At 29.1% G+C, this 14,696-nt stretch overlaps 4 protein-coding genes and 1 long non-coding RNA gene across 5 annotated transcripts; 3 read left to right on the top strand and 2 right to left on the bottom strand.

Annotated features, from left to right (window-relative positions):
* The first annotated feature begins 3,413 nt into the window (after window positions 1-3,413).
* On the top strand, window positions 3,414-6,907 carry 7B2 (Secretogranin_V domain-containing protein 7B2). Its single transcript, XM_069128934.1, has 5 exons — window positions 3,414-3,570; window positions 4,583-4,666; window positions 4,789-5,143; window positions 5,611-5,801; window positions 6,198-6,907. The coding sequence occupies exons 2-5, from the start codon at window positions 4,595-4,597 to the stop codon at window positions 6,267-6,269; spliced, it is 690 nt and encodes a 229-aa protein (XP_068985035.1). The 5' UTR covers window positions 3,414-3,570; window positions 4,583-4,594; the 3' UTR covers window positions 6,270-6,907.
* Window positions 6,908-7,018: 111 nt separating this feature from the next.
* Trf (TATA-box binding protein-related factor) lies at window positions 7,019-8,569 on the bottom strand. Its single transcript, XM_069128920.1, has 5 exons — window positions 8,289-8,569; window positions 8,107-8,213; window positions 7,679-7,922; window positions 7,396-7,594; window positions 7,019-7,310 (listed from the first exon to the last, which is right to left on the bottom strand). Exons 1-5 carry the CDS (start codon window positions 8,385-8,387, stop codon window positions 7,234-7,236), a joined length of 726 nt encoding a protein of 241 aa, XP_068985021.1. The 5' UTR covers window positions 8,388-8,569; the 3' UTR covers window positions 7,019-7,233.
* Window positions 8,570-8,955: 386 nt separating this feature from the next.
* Window positions 8,956-10,842, top strand: IFT52 (intraflagellar transport 52). Its single transcript, XM_069128900.1, has 6 exons — window positions 8,956-9,291; window positions 9,377-9,594; window positions 9,675-9,783; window positions 9,890-10,172; window positions 10,251-10,499; window positions 10,573-10,842. Exons 1-6 carry the CDS (start codon window positions 9,152-9,154, stop codon window positions 10,840-10,842), a joined length of 1,269 nt encoding a protein of 422 aa, XP_068985001.1. The 5' UTR covers window positions 8,956-9,151.
* Window positions 9,805-10,385, bottom strand: LOC138187794 (uncharacterized). Its single transcript, XR_011175258.1, has 2 exons — window positions 10,273-10,385; window positions 9,805-10,197 (listed from the first exon to the last, which is right to left on the bottom strand). It is a non-coding gene; the product is annotated as an uncharacterized LOC138187794 (long non-coding RNA).
* Window positions 10,843-11,972: 1,130 nt separating the features above from the next.
* On the top strand, window positions 11,973-13,637 carry Nf-YC (nuclear factor Y-box C). The gene is made up of 5 exons (XM_069128910.1): window positions 11,973-12,167; window positions 12,334-12,466; window positions 12,546-13,013; window positions 13,089-13,262; window positions 13,345-13,637. Exons 1-5 carry the CDS (start codon window positions 12,145-12,147, stop codon window positions 13,516-13,518), a joined length of 972 nt encoding a protein of 323 aa, XP_068985011.1. The 5' UTR covers window positions 11,973-12,144; the 3' UTR covers window positions 13,519-13,637.
* The last annotated feature ends 1,059 nt before the right edge of the window (window positions 13,638-14,696 follow it).

Below are 14,696 nucleotides of genomic sequence, written 5' to 3'. Positions count from 1 at the left end.
GATTCTTGATTATAGGAAATAAATTAAAAGATGCAATGGTCGTTTTTTATAAAGATTATTTCTTTATTTTGTCCAGATCGAAGGAAGGCACGTCTTACTCTTAAAAATCGAACTCTTAAAGATTGACCGTTAGTAAGAAAACGTAGGGAAAGAATATCGGCGTTCACTCATTCTAAACAAATGGTTGCTATGTCATTCTCCTATTTATATTGCAACCTATGTTTACGGTAATTTATTTGCAATATGTTGAATACTTTTTGCTGTTGCATACTACACACCCGCACTCATATCTCGTAATAATCCAACACCGATTTATATGGTTTTATACGAAATTGCACGTGATATGAAAAAGTGTATGAAATATTCTAAGTATAATTAAGGCATTGGCCTTCTAGATTTATTAAAAAATTAATTAATAATTATTATTACTATTATTAATAATTACTAATGAAATAGATTTATTAAAAAAGAATTAGATAAAATAATTTTCTACCGAGATTCTACTTTCTTAATCATATTCTCAAAAATATGACTATAAAAATTAGTAGGCTATTGATAACAAAGGCGTCTCAAAGTATCACGATCACTGTCTGAATAACGACACCTTCCTAGCAACGTTAGAGTGCTATGGGCCTCTAGCAAAAATAAGAATTATACATATGCGTTGTTCTAACAAAAACAGTGGTCGCTAATAACCTTGATAGTTGATGACTTTAAATAATAAATAATAAACAGAAGGAAACAAGCAGAAACCACGCTCGTTTGAGAAAACTGGATTATTCACAGTGAACAAATCGTGAAACGATGTGTTAACACGCTACACTACCACGAGGACCGCCGATAACATGAAATAAGCAGCACCTACAGAATTGGTAATATTGTCAATACTAGCAAATATAGAAAATATTCATCGCGTCTACTTTTTACCGTTTCACAAATATTTGCAACATGACGTATTCCACGTCATAAATGTTCGATATCATAACGCACACTTCCATTTTATTTATCAAATAAAATCTATAACACATGTTCAAAAGTAACATGGATGGAAGCGCGACTTGTGCACGAAAGAAGACATAAAACTACCCTTTCGTGACGAAGAAATCTATATCATAGATATATATCGAGCATAATATTCGTGACAGGGAAATGGATGGAAATAAAAAGTCATCCCTTGAATTAACGCGCATCCCTCGTACGTTTTGGTCATTTAACTGCCGATAACATTTCTATTGACGTACGTGACGAGCCCCATGCGTTTTGACGCACCAGCAGGGAGACATTTGCAGAGTTATCGAACCATTCGATATCGAATCTCACGTTGAAAACACTTATTTGTGTTTTTTTATCGTTAATGTCATCGTAAAAATTGATTTTCATAAAATTTTACCTTTATAATTTAACGATGATTTAATCTATGAAATAATAAGCAAACTGCCATTCTAATTTTAACAATTCGTGATATAAAATTTTAACAATATACAATTTTTTGTAAAGAATAAGAAACAAATTTAAACTTACATTTCTTAATTTTTAAACGAGGTTACATTTTTTTGTATAATTAACTTGGATAATTTTATTTTTGTTTAATATAAACAACGAGTGAGATAAATTTGTCAACTAGAAAGAACTGAGCGTAGGGATAACTAAAGATATAAGAAGTTGTATCTGATAATAAGATAATTCTTCGTTCATCTCCTTTATCTTCTTAGAAACAGGTAATCTTCTGTTCTTACACCTTTCCCTCTTCTGTGTATTTCCGACATTTTTTCCAGAACGTATAATACAAAATATAATAAGTGGATTATAAGATTATTAGTAGATCGGATGACTATAAAATAAATAAAATAAAATTATATAAAGATCTTTCAATAGATAGTAAGAGTAAGATTTATATTTTCGAAAATTATTAATATAAAATACTGTTAATTATTATTTAAAAAGAAATTTTCTTAGAGAAAAATATAGATTATAAAAATATAGATAGAAATACATGATCACATAACATGGATAAAAGAAGTCGTTTATCAAAACCTACTTTCGAGGTATTAGTTTCCTAAATTATTGATCCAATTACTGGAGCGTGCCGCGTTTATTAAATCAAATAAGCATTAAAATATGTCATCAACTAGAAAATAAAATTTTCTTAACGTATAAAAACCAATTGACGAAGACAGTTATCTAGCGATTAAAAGCTAAGGTTAAAAATACATAAAAAATAGTTTTAAAATTTAATTTTTAAAATGAAAAAATACATCAGATTCCAAATGTTTGTACGTATAAACCTGCACTAAATAATATAAGATAGAGAATAATTATAATTGTGTTTTTACAAATTTTTAATTACTTGATACTATTCTTAATTAAATTCTTCATTCTTAATCAAATTCGACTACACGATAAAATTATACATATTGCGTTACAAGTACGCAACTATTCGCAAATTTCGTATGAACGCAAATAATTTGCGATTTATTCGTTCGCTATAACAGAATGATTTGTAGACAAGACGAGATGTTCCTCTTGCGCGAGAACATGATTCAATAGAGAAGGTAATTTTCGTTGGTGGACGCGGAAACACGGTAGCAATTCGATTTCAGAAATTGAATTGGAAGTATGCAAAGCGAGACAATTGCTAATGGACGTTTATATACGACCATAATGAATGCTTGGGGTCTTTTGATCTCTGAGCCCTTGTTGATGTCGTCGTTTCCATTTTGCATTTTAGTCCTTCCATCAACCGTGTTCTATGAAAGCGTTAGCATCTGTGCAACATCGATTTCGTCTTCTCAACGTTTCTCAAAAAATTTTTCACAAACTTTTACCTCGAATTCTTGTCACAGCAACGTTCTTTATTTATTTTCTTTTTTCACTCGTTGCTCTTCTTCCGAAAATCTTACAGAAACTTAACTAAAATATTTCAATAAAAAAGTTTAAAAACTAACCGAAAGGATAATAATAAAAATAAGAAGTTTTCTTTTTACAAGCCTTATACAAATTACAGTAATAGTAGAGAAAGAGCCATTAAAATAGTAACGAGTCAATAAATAAAATGCAAATATCGAAGAGAATACGACGAGGCCACGACCTATAAAAATCTTCTAAACACCCACACCAAAAAGAAAATACCAAAACCCGGGGAAAAATTCCAAAAGGCTGCCAAAAATTTGCGCATTCCAGAGTCTGAAATTCCATGCGTAGCCACTTCATTCATCGAACGGCGAGAATACCTCGGTCTGGTCCAGGAATTAACATGGAGCCAGTGAGCCACAGACTCTCATCCTTAATAGCAGAAAGCACGTCACGAGGCTCGGTTGTGGGCCGACCTTTGCTCGTAACACGGTTTTACGAATGTGGGTTGCAAAAGAGGATCGTAGGTGGTACAGTGGCCGATGAAACCGGGGGGAAAACGGCGTGGAAAGCGTGGATCAATACCTCGATTCCGCACGAGCACAGCGCCGCTTCCGGTTGGCAAAGATACCTGTACTCCCGAATCCGAACTCTAACACTCGCGAAATCTACTCGAGAATCTCTTCGTCGTCCCATCTTGTGATTATTCCACGATTATTGGTAAGTTTTGTTATTCGTTACTTTGCTCAAGAAGCTTTTTTATTTATGCGTTTTGAGACAACTTGGAATATTTGGACGAAAAAGCTAAGTTGAAAATCGTAATGATGGAAATTATGAGAAAGGTGGCTTATTTCCTCGAGATTGGGTTGATGTGAGTTGATGATCGATAGTGTTGTTACTTTTTATTGAATGTATTATATGTAAATACTTTGTTGATTTCTAGAGATGAAATTATTAGGTGTGAATGAAGATTGAGGGAAAATTATTTTGTTCTTATGTAGTGATATGTATAATGATTTTGGTAGGTACGTTATTGCTTTGTAATATCTGTATTTAATTATTGTAAGAACGTACTTTGTAACAAGTTCAAATCGAATAATTGTCCAACTGAACATGGTATAAAATACAAGATCAGATTTTAAGATTATTTCTTATATAACACAACTTATATGTATATACTATTAATTACATTAGAGTGATTCAGAAGTCAGGAACTAAAGTTGAAGACGTATCCTACTTATTTTTAGAAATGAAAAATGTCAGATCATTCGAATTTACTTTCTTATATTGTAATTATATACAAAATATATATATATATATATATATATATATATATATATATAACTATATCTTTTTAATTATCAATACGATATAATTTTCATTGTACTAAAAAATTATTGAAAATTTCTTTGTAACAGTGTATAATTTTTTATAGATAGATCATTTTGTTTTCTAGAAAATATCAACACATCATCTATGTTTGGATACCTTTAAAATTTTTCATAAAATATTGTATCAAGGAAAGATGTTATTAGTTGCAAAAGCATATTATAAATAAACGTAATTTAAAATAAATGATTTATTAAAACTTAATTACCTATCTCCACTCAATCATTCTAAACAATTAATTACAAATTAATCTAAATATTTATTAGTATTACCTTACTTATTAATATTAACCCAAACATTTCATTCATATAGGACATTAATTGCCACTTTTTATCTATTCCAGCTATCACACAAAATGTATTGGGTCCTGTTTCTTTCCGTGGCTGTTACTGTTCAAGCATCGGTATATTTGTCTCCACCACTTAAGGTAACATCTTGCCTATAATTCTACTTATTTTTAATATACTTCCTATATCAAAGTCTTTTTACTTGATACTCCATAACTTATGCCTTTAATTTACTAATTTACTATTTATACATTAATTTTAGGAAGAGCAATTGTTAACCGATACTCTTCTCCGAGAACTGATCAATCAAATGGGAAACGAACTGGTGGATACAGCAGATTCTTATCTGGAATATCAAGACAAACCGAAAGAAATTCCTATGGAATTACCTGCTGACTATGATGGCATAGACACTTTAAACCCCAATCCTAGCATTCGCGATCAGGAGTACTTGCAACATAGCACGTTATGGAGTCACCAACGTGTCAATAATAACGATAAGGTGGATGATAGACAGAGAATTAAACCTGGAAGCATAAAGAATATCAAGGATGAGAAAGAGAATGCTTTGCCTGCATATTGCACACCACCGAATCCTTGTCCGGTTGGATATACGAGTAAGTGATTGGTTTTTTCTCCAGATTGCGATAGTATAAATAATTCGTAAAAAAATTTATAACGTTTCCGAAAGTAATCGATATAATTTATTTAACATATTTGTGATTAACCCAACTACGTCAATCATAACTCAATCGAGTTTCTTTTATATTAAAAGATCTCTTGAATTTGAGGAAATTATGAAAAATACATTATTGATAGTACATAATTTGCTGCTTTAATTTTGTGCTAAAATTTTACTTAAAATATTAAAAATCTTTTTGTTTGTCAAAACAAAGAGAATTGGAACATAAATGTACTCATTTATACTTATGTTATACTCATGTTCATACTTATATTAATAGAGCTATGATTAAAAATATTATATATTATATTTATTATAATATAATGTATATGATGTATTTTAATGTGTATGATGTATTTTATATTAGTTAGAAAATCTAATCGGATTATGCTTATTGTTCAGGTGAAAATAATTGTATCGTGAATTTCGAGAATACAGCGGCATTCAGCCGGGATTATCAAAGCGCGCAAGATTGTATGTGTGACACGGAACACATGTTGGATTGTCCAGTTGACTCCGCAAACAGCAACAGTATGCCAAGCATGCATATCCCAAACTCTAATTTCAACCAAATCGTCGATCAGTTCCAAGCTGTAAGAGATATATTTAATTTTTTTAAATTGAATTATCTGATCAAAGCGATAAAAGGATAATGAAAAAACCCTTAAATAATCGCTAAACTTTTATCTCTAAGTTTTTCTTTAACCGTTATACTTGTTTTCTCTATCTTGAATGCACCTAGAAATAAACTCTCGTCACAAAATAGTAAAAAAAATGAATTTTATGTGACGTTCGGAATAGAGAAAGTAATAAACTGTAAATATATTTAAAACAAAGAATAAACAACATTTTCTTTTTCAAATTAAACTTTTAATCTTTTAATTTGAGTTATATCTTTTATTTAAAGTTTCATTCTTATTTTAATTTTCGGTTAATTACACACTAATGTAGATAATAGATTTTATATATCTTTTAATATATTATTTCAGGAAGAAAATCCGTTTTTCCGAGGTGAAAAGTTGCCGATCGCGGCGAAGAAAGGTTTAAATGTCGTCTATTAAAATACCGGATATATTCCACTGGAGACTATTAAGATGCAAGGATTGCGAAACTTTACAGTATTTTAACATATATCAAAAAACATCCTCAGTCGAAAGTGTGATTCGGTAAAAGGAAAAACACAGAGAAGCATAAATGAATCTGCAGCTGGAACAGATTTTACATAATCTGGAAACCTGGTGCTAAATAAAATTACATAAATATTTTAATATCATATTACTAATTTTAATGCAGAGTAACGACTTCAAATCAGTGTACATATATTAAACAAGAGATATATTAAATATTCTAAATGTGTTATGTTTTTAAGAAATATATATATTCTGCTGCAAAAAATTAATTACTAAATTTCTATTAATCCACAAATTCTCTAGAATCTAGAATATTATTGTTGTTTCTCAAGATAATAAGTATTGGCAATTATGTTTACAAATGTTAGATAATTGATCTATCTGTAAAATATATTTGTAATATCTTCTTTTCGATAACATACTTAACATTTGAGCTATATCTGGTAAAATAAGAATTTTATAAATGTATTATGTACTTATCAGTTGTACTTTATTTTCACAGTAATGTAAAATCAGGTATTATCCCTATTATTTACAATACTCAAAAGTATATACATATTTTAATGTGATGTATTGCATTTATTTCTACACATACAAAATATGTAGACTATGACAGGAGCGTTGATTTAGCATATTATATATTTATATGCTATATCATTTGTACAGTTTTTATAAAAATTATAAAATTAATTTACTGCACAAGATCCATTAAAATTTCTTCAATAATTGCAAACATGAAGCATCACTGCAATAAAATTCACTACTAATAAATAAGTTAATAAGTTGATCAATTTGATTTAATTAAATCAAATCAGTTAATGTATAGTACATTTGAATTGTCCTCATACAAATCGTATATTAACGTAAAAAGCAGCTTAAAATATTGAAAATTCTGTTATTGCTTCCTAAAACTTTTCAGTATTGGATATATATTGTTTAGTGCATCCTGCAGTTCAACTCGATTCTTTGCTCCTAAAATGTTATTATGTGTATTTAGAATAGTCTTAATAATAAAAAAGAAGAATGACTAAAAAGCAACATTTTAATTCATTCTCACCTGTTAATACAATTTTACCATTTACAAATATGAGCAATACCACTCTTGGTGATACCATTCTATATATAAGACCTGGATAAAGCTCAGGTTCATAACTAGAAAATTGACCATGTATATGATTTAAATTTTCTAGTTTAATCGGAAATTTTAAATCACATGTAGCAACTATATTTTGTATTTTAAAATTATAAAATTTGACCTGCAACAACATATAATAAAAGTAAAACATTATTAATTTATTACTTTCTCGTCTATTCAGCGTACACTATATAATACTTCTTACTGTAAAACCTAGCTTCTGAATTATTCTTGCAAACTTCCTTGTTGCTAGAAAAGAGTCCTCTTCACATCTAGCTCCTGTACACACTAATTTCCCTGAATGAAAAATCAATGCAGTAGCTCTAGGATTTCTAATTCTCATGACCAAACCCGTAAATCTTGCTGGATTATATTCAGAATTTCTCGTCCTTGTATTTATATACATAAGTGGTAATTCTATGCCTAAATTGACTGTAGAAACTACATTTCTAAAAGAAAAAGAAGAAAGTTTCGCTATATATCATACATCCATTTTTAAATTTTAAATAAAATAATAATCATTTTTATTTAAGGGACATTAAATTTATTTATCCCTTATAAAATTTATTCACACATATAAAAGGTAATTTTTATGAAAATAGGGAAGATTTATAGTTCTAATAATTATATTACTGTAAGCATGGTTCTATCACTTCTTTTGTACTATTAGCTGGAGTCATCGGATTTATCAGTGATTGGGGATTCAAATTTTGTGATGTACTTGGTCGCGGAACATTAGTCTGAAATAAAATATAAGAGTAAAAAGAAGAATATAAGAATAAGTGCACACTGTATGAACATATTTATTAATTTACCGTTTGCGGTGGACCCATCAAGTTATCCTCCCCAGCATTTTTTGCAGGGTTACCCAGTAACCTCTTTAACTCATTATCTTCTTGTACAATCGCAGTCATTTTGTGTGAGCTAACTCTTAAATGAATACAAAATGCTCACAATCATGCGAATCACCAACCATTTTGAACACTACTCACAATTATGCTGTCACCTAAGACGCCATCTACCCCACATGTAATCAGCTGATCTTTAGATGCATTTTGTCCATTCATGAAGCTTATCGTATTTACATATGTATTACCTGAAATTACATACATACATATACGATTTGTAAAATATCTGTAAATCTGCTCGTAATTGTAAATTACAAAAAATAAATGACTCTTTTATTTTTAATTTAGATGTGTTTGAATTTTCTCCCTATTTCTCTAAATAATTTTTAATATCATTTTCAAAATTATTTTCCCTCTGAATCTAAGTCGAATGTTTTTTTTATAAAATATGGAAAACTTAAAATGCTTGAACTTCCTTTTTTTATATTTTCCAAAATAATTTTACAAACATTTCCCAAATGTAATAAAAATAATTAAGATTCATTTTTTTATGTTTATTGTTTAACTGTTTAATAGAATATTATGAATCATTGTAAAAACAATGTTTTTTAATATATACGGCTCTGATGTATATCTATACCGTCAACCAATTACATTTAAGAGTTTGATATGTTTCTGGTTGCCACTAACAACGAGAAAATAAGCATATATTTCTAAGTAAATCTTTGATTAATAATGCGATAAAAAGGGTAATAGGGGGTTATTGAAAATCGTTTTGAAATTTATTTATTGATACTTATTCGATTTATAATAATAAGGTGACAATCACTATGAGCTCAACTTTTGGCGGCAGTGATGGCAACAATAATTTAAATGTCATTATTTTTGATGCGTCAAAAAATGAAAGGAAAATGAACGAAGAATTTAAAATACTCCAAAGGAAGTTGAAATCAAGATGGAAATTCGTCGAGTAATGCATTACTACTTATATATTGTGATTATACTTTAATTTAATTAAAAACAAAATACCTTTAATAATTATTGTTATTTTTCAGAAACAACGATATTTTAACAGAGGAATTGTTATCGACGTGCAAAATGTTAGTATTGCCTGGTCCACGAAATAAATTTACAGAATTAGAAATAAATTCTATTAGAACGTTCTTAAATTCTGGTGGACATGTTTTAGTTATGCTCGGCGAAGGTGGTGAAAAAAAATCAAATACTAATGTAAATTTTTTGTTGGAAGAATTTGGCATAATGGTGAACAATGGTATTTCATTATAAAAGTCTTAAATGAAAGTGAAATTAAAAAAAAAATTTACATACTCTTGTTTATTGTTTAATTTTTAGATAGTGTTATACGCATGAGTTACAGTCAAACGATGCATCCAAAGGAATGTTTAATTTCTCAAGGAATGTCAAATAAATCTATATTTTTAAGAAATAGCAATGAATACATGTAAATCACATAAATACAAAATATTGCTTAATTTATTTATTTGATTTAATTGGTTTACTACACAAAAATGATAATAATAATTTATTTTTAATCTATCTTATTTCAGAGACATGAACTTTTTGTATCCATATGGTGCAACTTTAAATGTAGTACAGCCATCAATAGTTGCGTTATCAAGTGGATCACTAGCAATTCCAACAAATAGACCTATTTCTGCTTTTCATTATAATGAACGCAATGGTGGAAAGTTACTTGTTTTAGGTTCTTCAAGAATGTTAACCGACACATATATTGAAAAAGAAAAAAATGATTCATTAAGACAAATGATCTTTGACTTTTTTGAATCAAAAGATATTGTAATCAAAGAATCTCAAATGGATGATATAGATGTAAGCTTCTATATTACAATAGTTACTGAAATTCAAAATGATTATTTATAGTTATCAATGACAATATTATTTATGTAGTTCTGGGAATATAATTTTATACCAGATATAACACAACAAGCTGATAATCCAAAAGTATGCACTCAAGATATGGATATAATGGATAATCCTCGTGATTATACCAAATTATTTAAACATCATCTTTATTCAATAAATTTAGATATGATACCAGTTTGTATAAAGGCTTATGAAGTGCTTGGCGTAAAACATGAACCACTTAGTCTAATTCCACCACATTTTGAGGCCCCATTACCAGCCACACAAGCTTCGGTAAAATCAATTATTGTTTATTAAAATTATTCATCTTAAATAAAAATTATGACATAAAAATTTATTTATGCAGGTATTTCCACCAAGTTTCCAAGAATTACCACCACCAGCTTTGGAATTATTTGATTTAGATGAAGCTTTCAGTTCTGATTTATTGAAATTATCACAATTAACAAATAAATATATGGCAACAAAAACTTTATCCAAAGACGTGGAATTAGATCATTACATTCGTGAATTTGGAAGTATTGTTAGAATAAGTACTTCTGACACCCATACAGCTAAAGAAGTATTAAATGCAGTTTTTCAAAGTATCTGTAGCTATAAAGCTATGCATGAATGAGAATATTAGAAAATTGTATATACTGTGTATTTCTCATCCTACTTTTATAATATAAATGTACAGATATATATACAATTGAGAGATTATTTTTTACTAGTTAAAATCTTTAATTATCTTTAATTATATTTAATTCTTTATAAAAGTAAAAATTAGAGCAATACATATTTATTGACTTTATAGCACCTAGCCTCCAACCTAACATCAAAAAAAAAGGTATGATTGAATTTCTTGATTTAATCTTCATGATTTGACTACTTATTCATATCTAATAATCATATTACACTCCTTGTCAAAAAGATAACCCAGGTATGCTATCTTTAATTTCACAATGACACGTGTAAAGTTTTTCGTCTGTAACCTATATCAAAACATTATGAGGTTTAATGTGTAACAATTGTAATTGTTTTAAAAAGTAAATGATAACACATGTACAATAAGAAAATAATAATCAACATAAATTGTAACTAACAATAATTACTTATCAAACATATATACTTATTTAATAATGGGTACATCCCCCTTTATTTTCTATTACTTCTATTATACGATTTGGTATCGATATATATAGTTTCTGGATATAATTTTGACTCAACGTATCTCATTCACGTACAATTGCATTTTTTAATTCTTGTACAGGTTGATATTGCTTTCCATTCGCATATATGCCGTGAACAAGTTCTGTCCAGCAATTTTCAATAATATTAAGGTTCAGGGAGCGTGCAGGCCACGGCAAAATAGATATATTATTTTCATTAAAATATGATTGGACCAATCTCGATGTGTGTACAGGTACATTATCTTGTTGAAAGATGTAATCAGGTCCAGAAATACGTTCTGCATGATTATTTATTTGTTCTTTGATTAAATTTAAGTATCAGACACTATTCATTCTCCCATCAATGAACTTGATACTTGTCTTGTCGAATTGTGCATTTGTGCACAAATCTCAAAATTAAAAACTACACAACAAACAAAGTCGAACCGACCAGATTTGAGTAAAACAGATGATAAGCTGTGAAACAAATACATGTTGCATCCTAACACCTCGTCTAGGAATATATATATAAACCATGAATCTGCACATTAGTGCCATCTGTCGTCGATATACTAAAATTCAAAGTAGAATAAAATTGATTATCATGACGGTATAATCACTGGTACAAATAATAATTGTATGTGAATTTGTTAAGAATCAACAAACTGCAACATTTGTAGTTTACATAGTGTTAATCTTAAACGACAGTATGATTTTCATAGCTTAAAATATTTTGTTTTATATCATTTCAACAATATTTATAGAGGATGTCGGTATTCTTTGTAAATGCGTAAGTAAAACTGTTTATTTGTATATTATTAGGTTATGTAGCTCTTTTTCGTAAAAAGAAAGTAACACATTATTTTTTAAAAATATAGTGTATTGTATATTAAATATATTATAATATTGTAATATAAATGAGTGCATTACTTATTACTTTATATACACTTATTTAGCAACCAAGATAGTGAAGTTGAAGGTGATTCAAATGGAGACTTACAAATTGCATCACCTGGTAATTCTGAGGCTCAACAGGCTTTGACTCAGTTTTGGCCTAAAGTCACAGAAGAAATTAAAAAAATTACTACGGTAAATAACAATTTCCATTCATATATGTTATAATATCATTATTACATATTCCTATTTTTATTTACTATTGAATTCATAGATGGATCTAAAAACACAATCATTGCCATTGGCTAGGATAAAAAAGATAATGAAACTGGATGGTGATGTAAAGATGATAAGCGCTGAGGCTCCTATGTTATTCTCTAAAGCAGCGGAAATCTTTATACATGAACTAACATTAAGAGCATGGGTACATACAGAAGATAATAAAAGACGTACTCTCCAAAGAAATGATATAGCAATGGCAATAACTAAGTATGATCAATTTGATTTTCTAATTGATATAGTGCCTAGAGATGAATTGAAACAAAGTAAAGCACAAACTGAAAGTACAGTTCGTACTTCTATGAACTCAGATCAAGTACATTACTACTTTCAATTAGCACAGCAACAAGCCTCTGCCAACCAAAATGTACAAAGTAATAACGCTACTACACAACCTATACAAATTGTACAACCTTCTACTGGACAAATACAAACAATCAACATTGGTAGTCCTGTAGAACAGGTATATATCTTTTTGTAAAATATTTTGATTTCATTAAACAAAATTATATTTATTAATCGCATACTTTAATTACAGGAAAGTACAACTGCAAGTACAGCACAAACAGTAACAGTGCAAAATCCACAACAATCATCAGGTCAACAGATTATACAATTACAGCAAGCTCAACAAACACCTACAACACAAACTGGGGGAATACAAATTGTACAACAAATTGTAACACCTAGTGGAGAAATTCAACAAATACCAGTATGTATATTTTTTAGTGACTAATACGAGTTTATTATTAATCTATATATGTTTATTTATTCAATTTCATCTATGATTTTAGATACAATTAACGCCTCAGCAACTTCAGATGATTCGTATGCAAGTACAAGGTGGAAGTAACCAACCAATCATAATTCAAACTGCTCCTATACAAGCTCAACCTCAACTGATACAGGTTGCGCAAGGTGCTCAAGCTCCCGTCTTTCTACAAGCTAGCGGAACTGACAATGAGTAAATATTAATTAATTTTAAGGAATATTTAATATTTAGTACTATATAATTTTAAACAAAGAAATCGGATGAAACAATAAAAAATAAGCTTGTATGGTAAGGAATAAAATTTTTTGTAAATTATTCCTAAAAAGAGCGTTTTATAACTTATTTCCTTATTAAACCACGATATCGTAAAAACAAAATTAAATATTAACAAATTTATGAATCTATATATTTCATTTAGATGGGTTTAAAATTATAAGCTTATACCAGAAGTGTTATATGATTTAAAACTTAGCAATTAAAGCATTTTTCGATAAAAGTGAAATTTTGTGATCATTTAACTTCTTGGAAAGCTGTTTTGAAGAACGAATATATATCGCGGAGCGGTTATAAGATGCCGATCGAAGGATTGTCACTGAAGCGAAATGAAGTGAATTGAAGCGAAGTAAAGTGAAGAATAAAGATAAGCAGCCAACGTAAGATGTAATCTGATTCGTACGTCGCGTTCCTTAGCCGCTGGCTGCTTCGCATGGCTGAGCTTAGGACTGGCTGGTGCAACTTGTATTATGTTTCACGTTGCTGCGGTTCTTGTCTGGCAAGTCTTGAGCTCGGAGCCTTCAACAGTTCCGAAACGTCATATAGTTATAAATATATTGAAATTTATCCACTTGCAAATTGTGTTAAATAGTTTTTGATTGCTCAATCATACAATATAATAATCTAGGAAAATATTTCATAAATATAACGTAATTTAAAAATGTTATAAGACAAAATTTAGGAAATCGAAATTCCTTTTATGTAATTAGTTATTTTTCATGATTATAATAAATATAATTACATTAATATTAAATTGTAATATATTAATCATTAATTCATATATCTTCGTAATTAAAAAATTAAAGACCAAATATTGGCAAAACGCATCAGAGAAATGCTTACATAGAAATTTATTATACATTTCCGAAATCATAAAAGATTATTGTTACATAAAACAAAAATATCGAACTATCATTATCAAATTATTATAGCTTGATGAATATTTCCATCGCTACGGAGAATAACGGAAGGATGATTGCCCAAGCAGGAAGACTAAGAGATGAGGAAGAGGGTAAAGAGGATGGTGGCACGTCCTGAAGTCCTTTTATTAGCACGGAACAAAGACATGCTCCATTTAGAGACGTTGCCACCATGGTTCTG

Source organism: Bombus flavifrons, chromosome 2, assembly GCF_040668555.2.
Source record: "Bombus flavifrons isolate JBK064 chromosome 2, iyBomFlav1_principal, whole genome shotgun sequence".
NCBI lineage: Eukaryota > Metazoa > Arthropoda > Insecta > Hymenoptera > Apidae > Bombus > Bombus flavifrons.
This window is presented reverse-complemented; position numbering and strand designations above follow the sequence as displayed.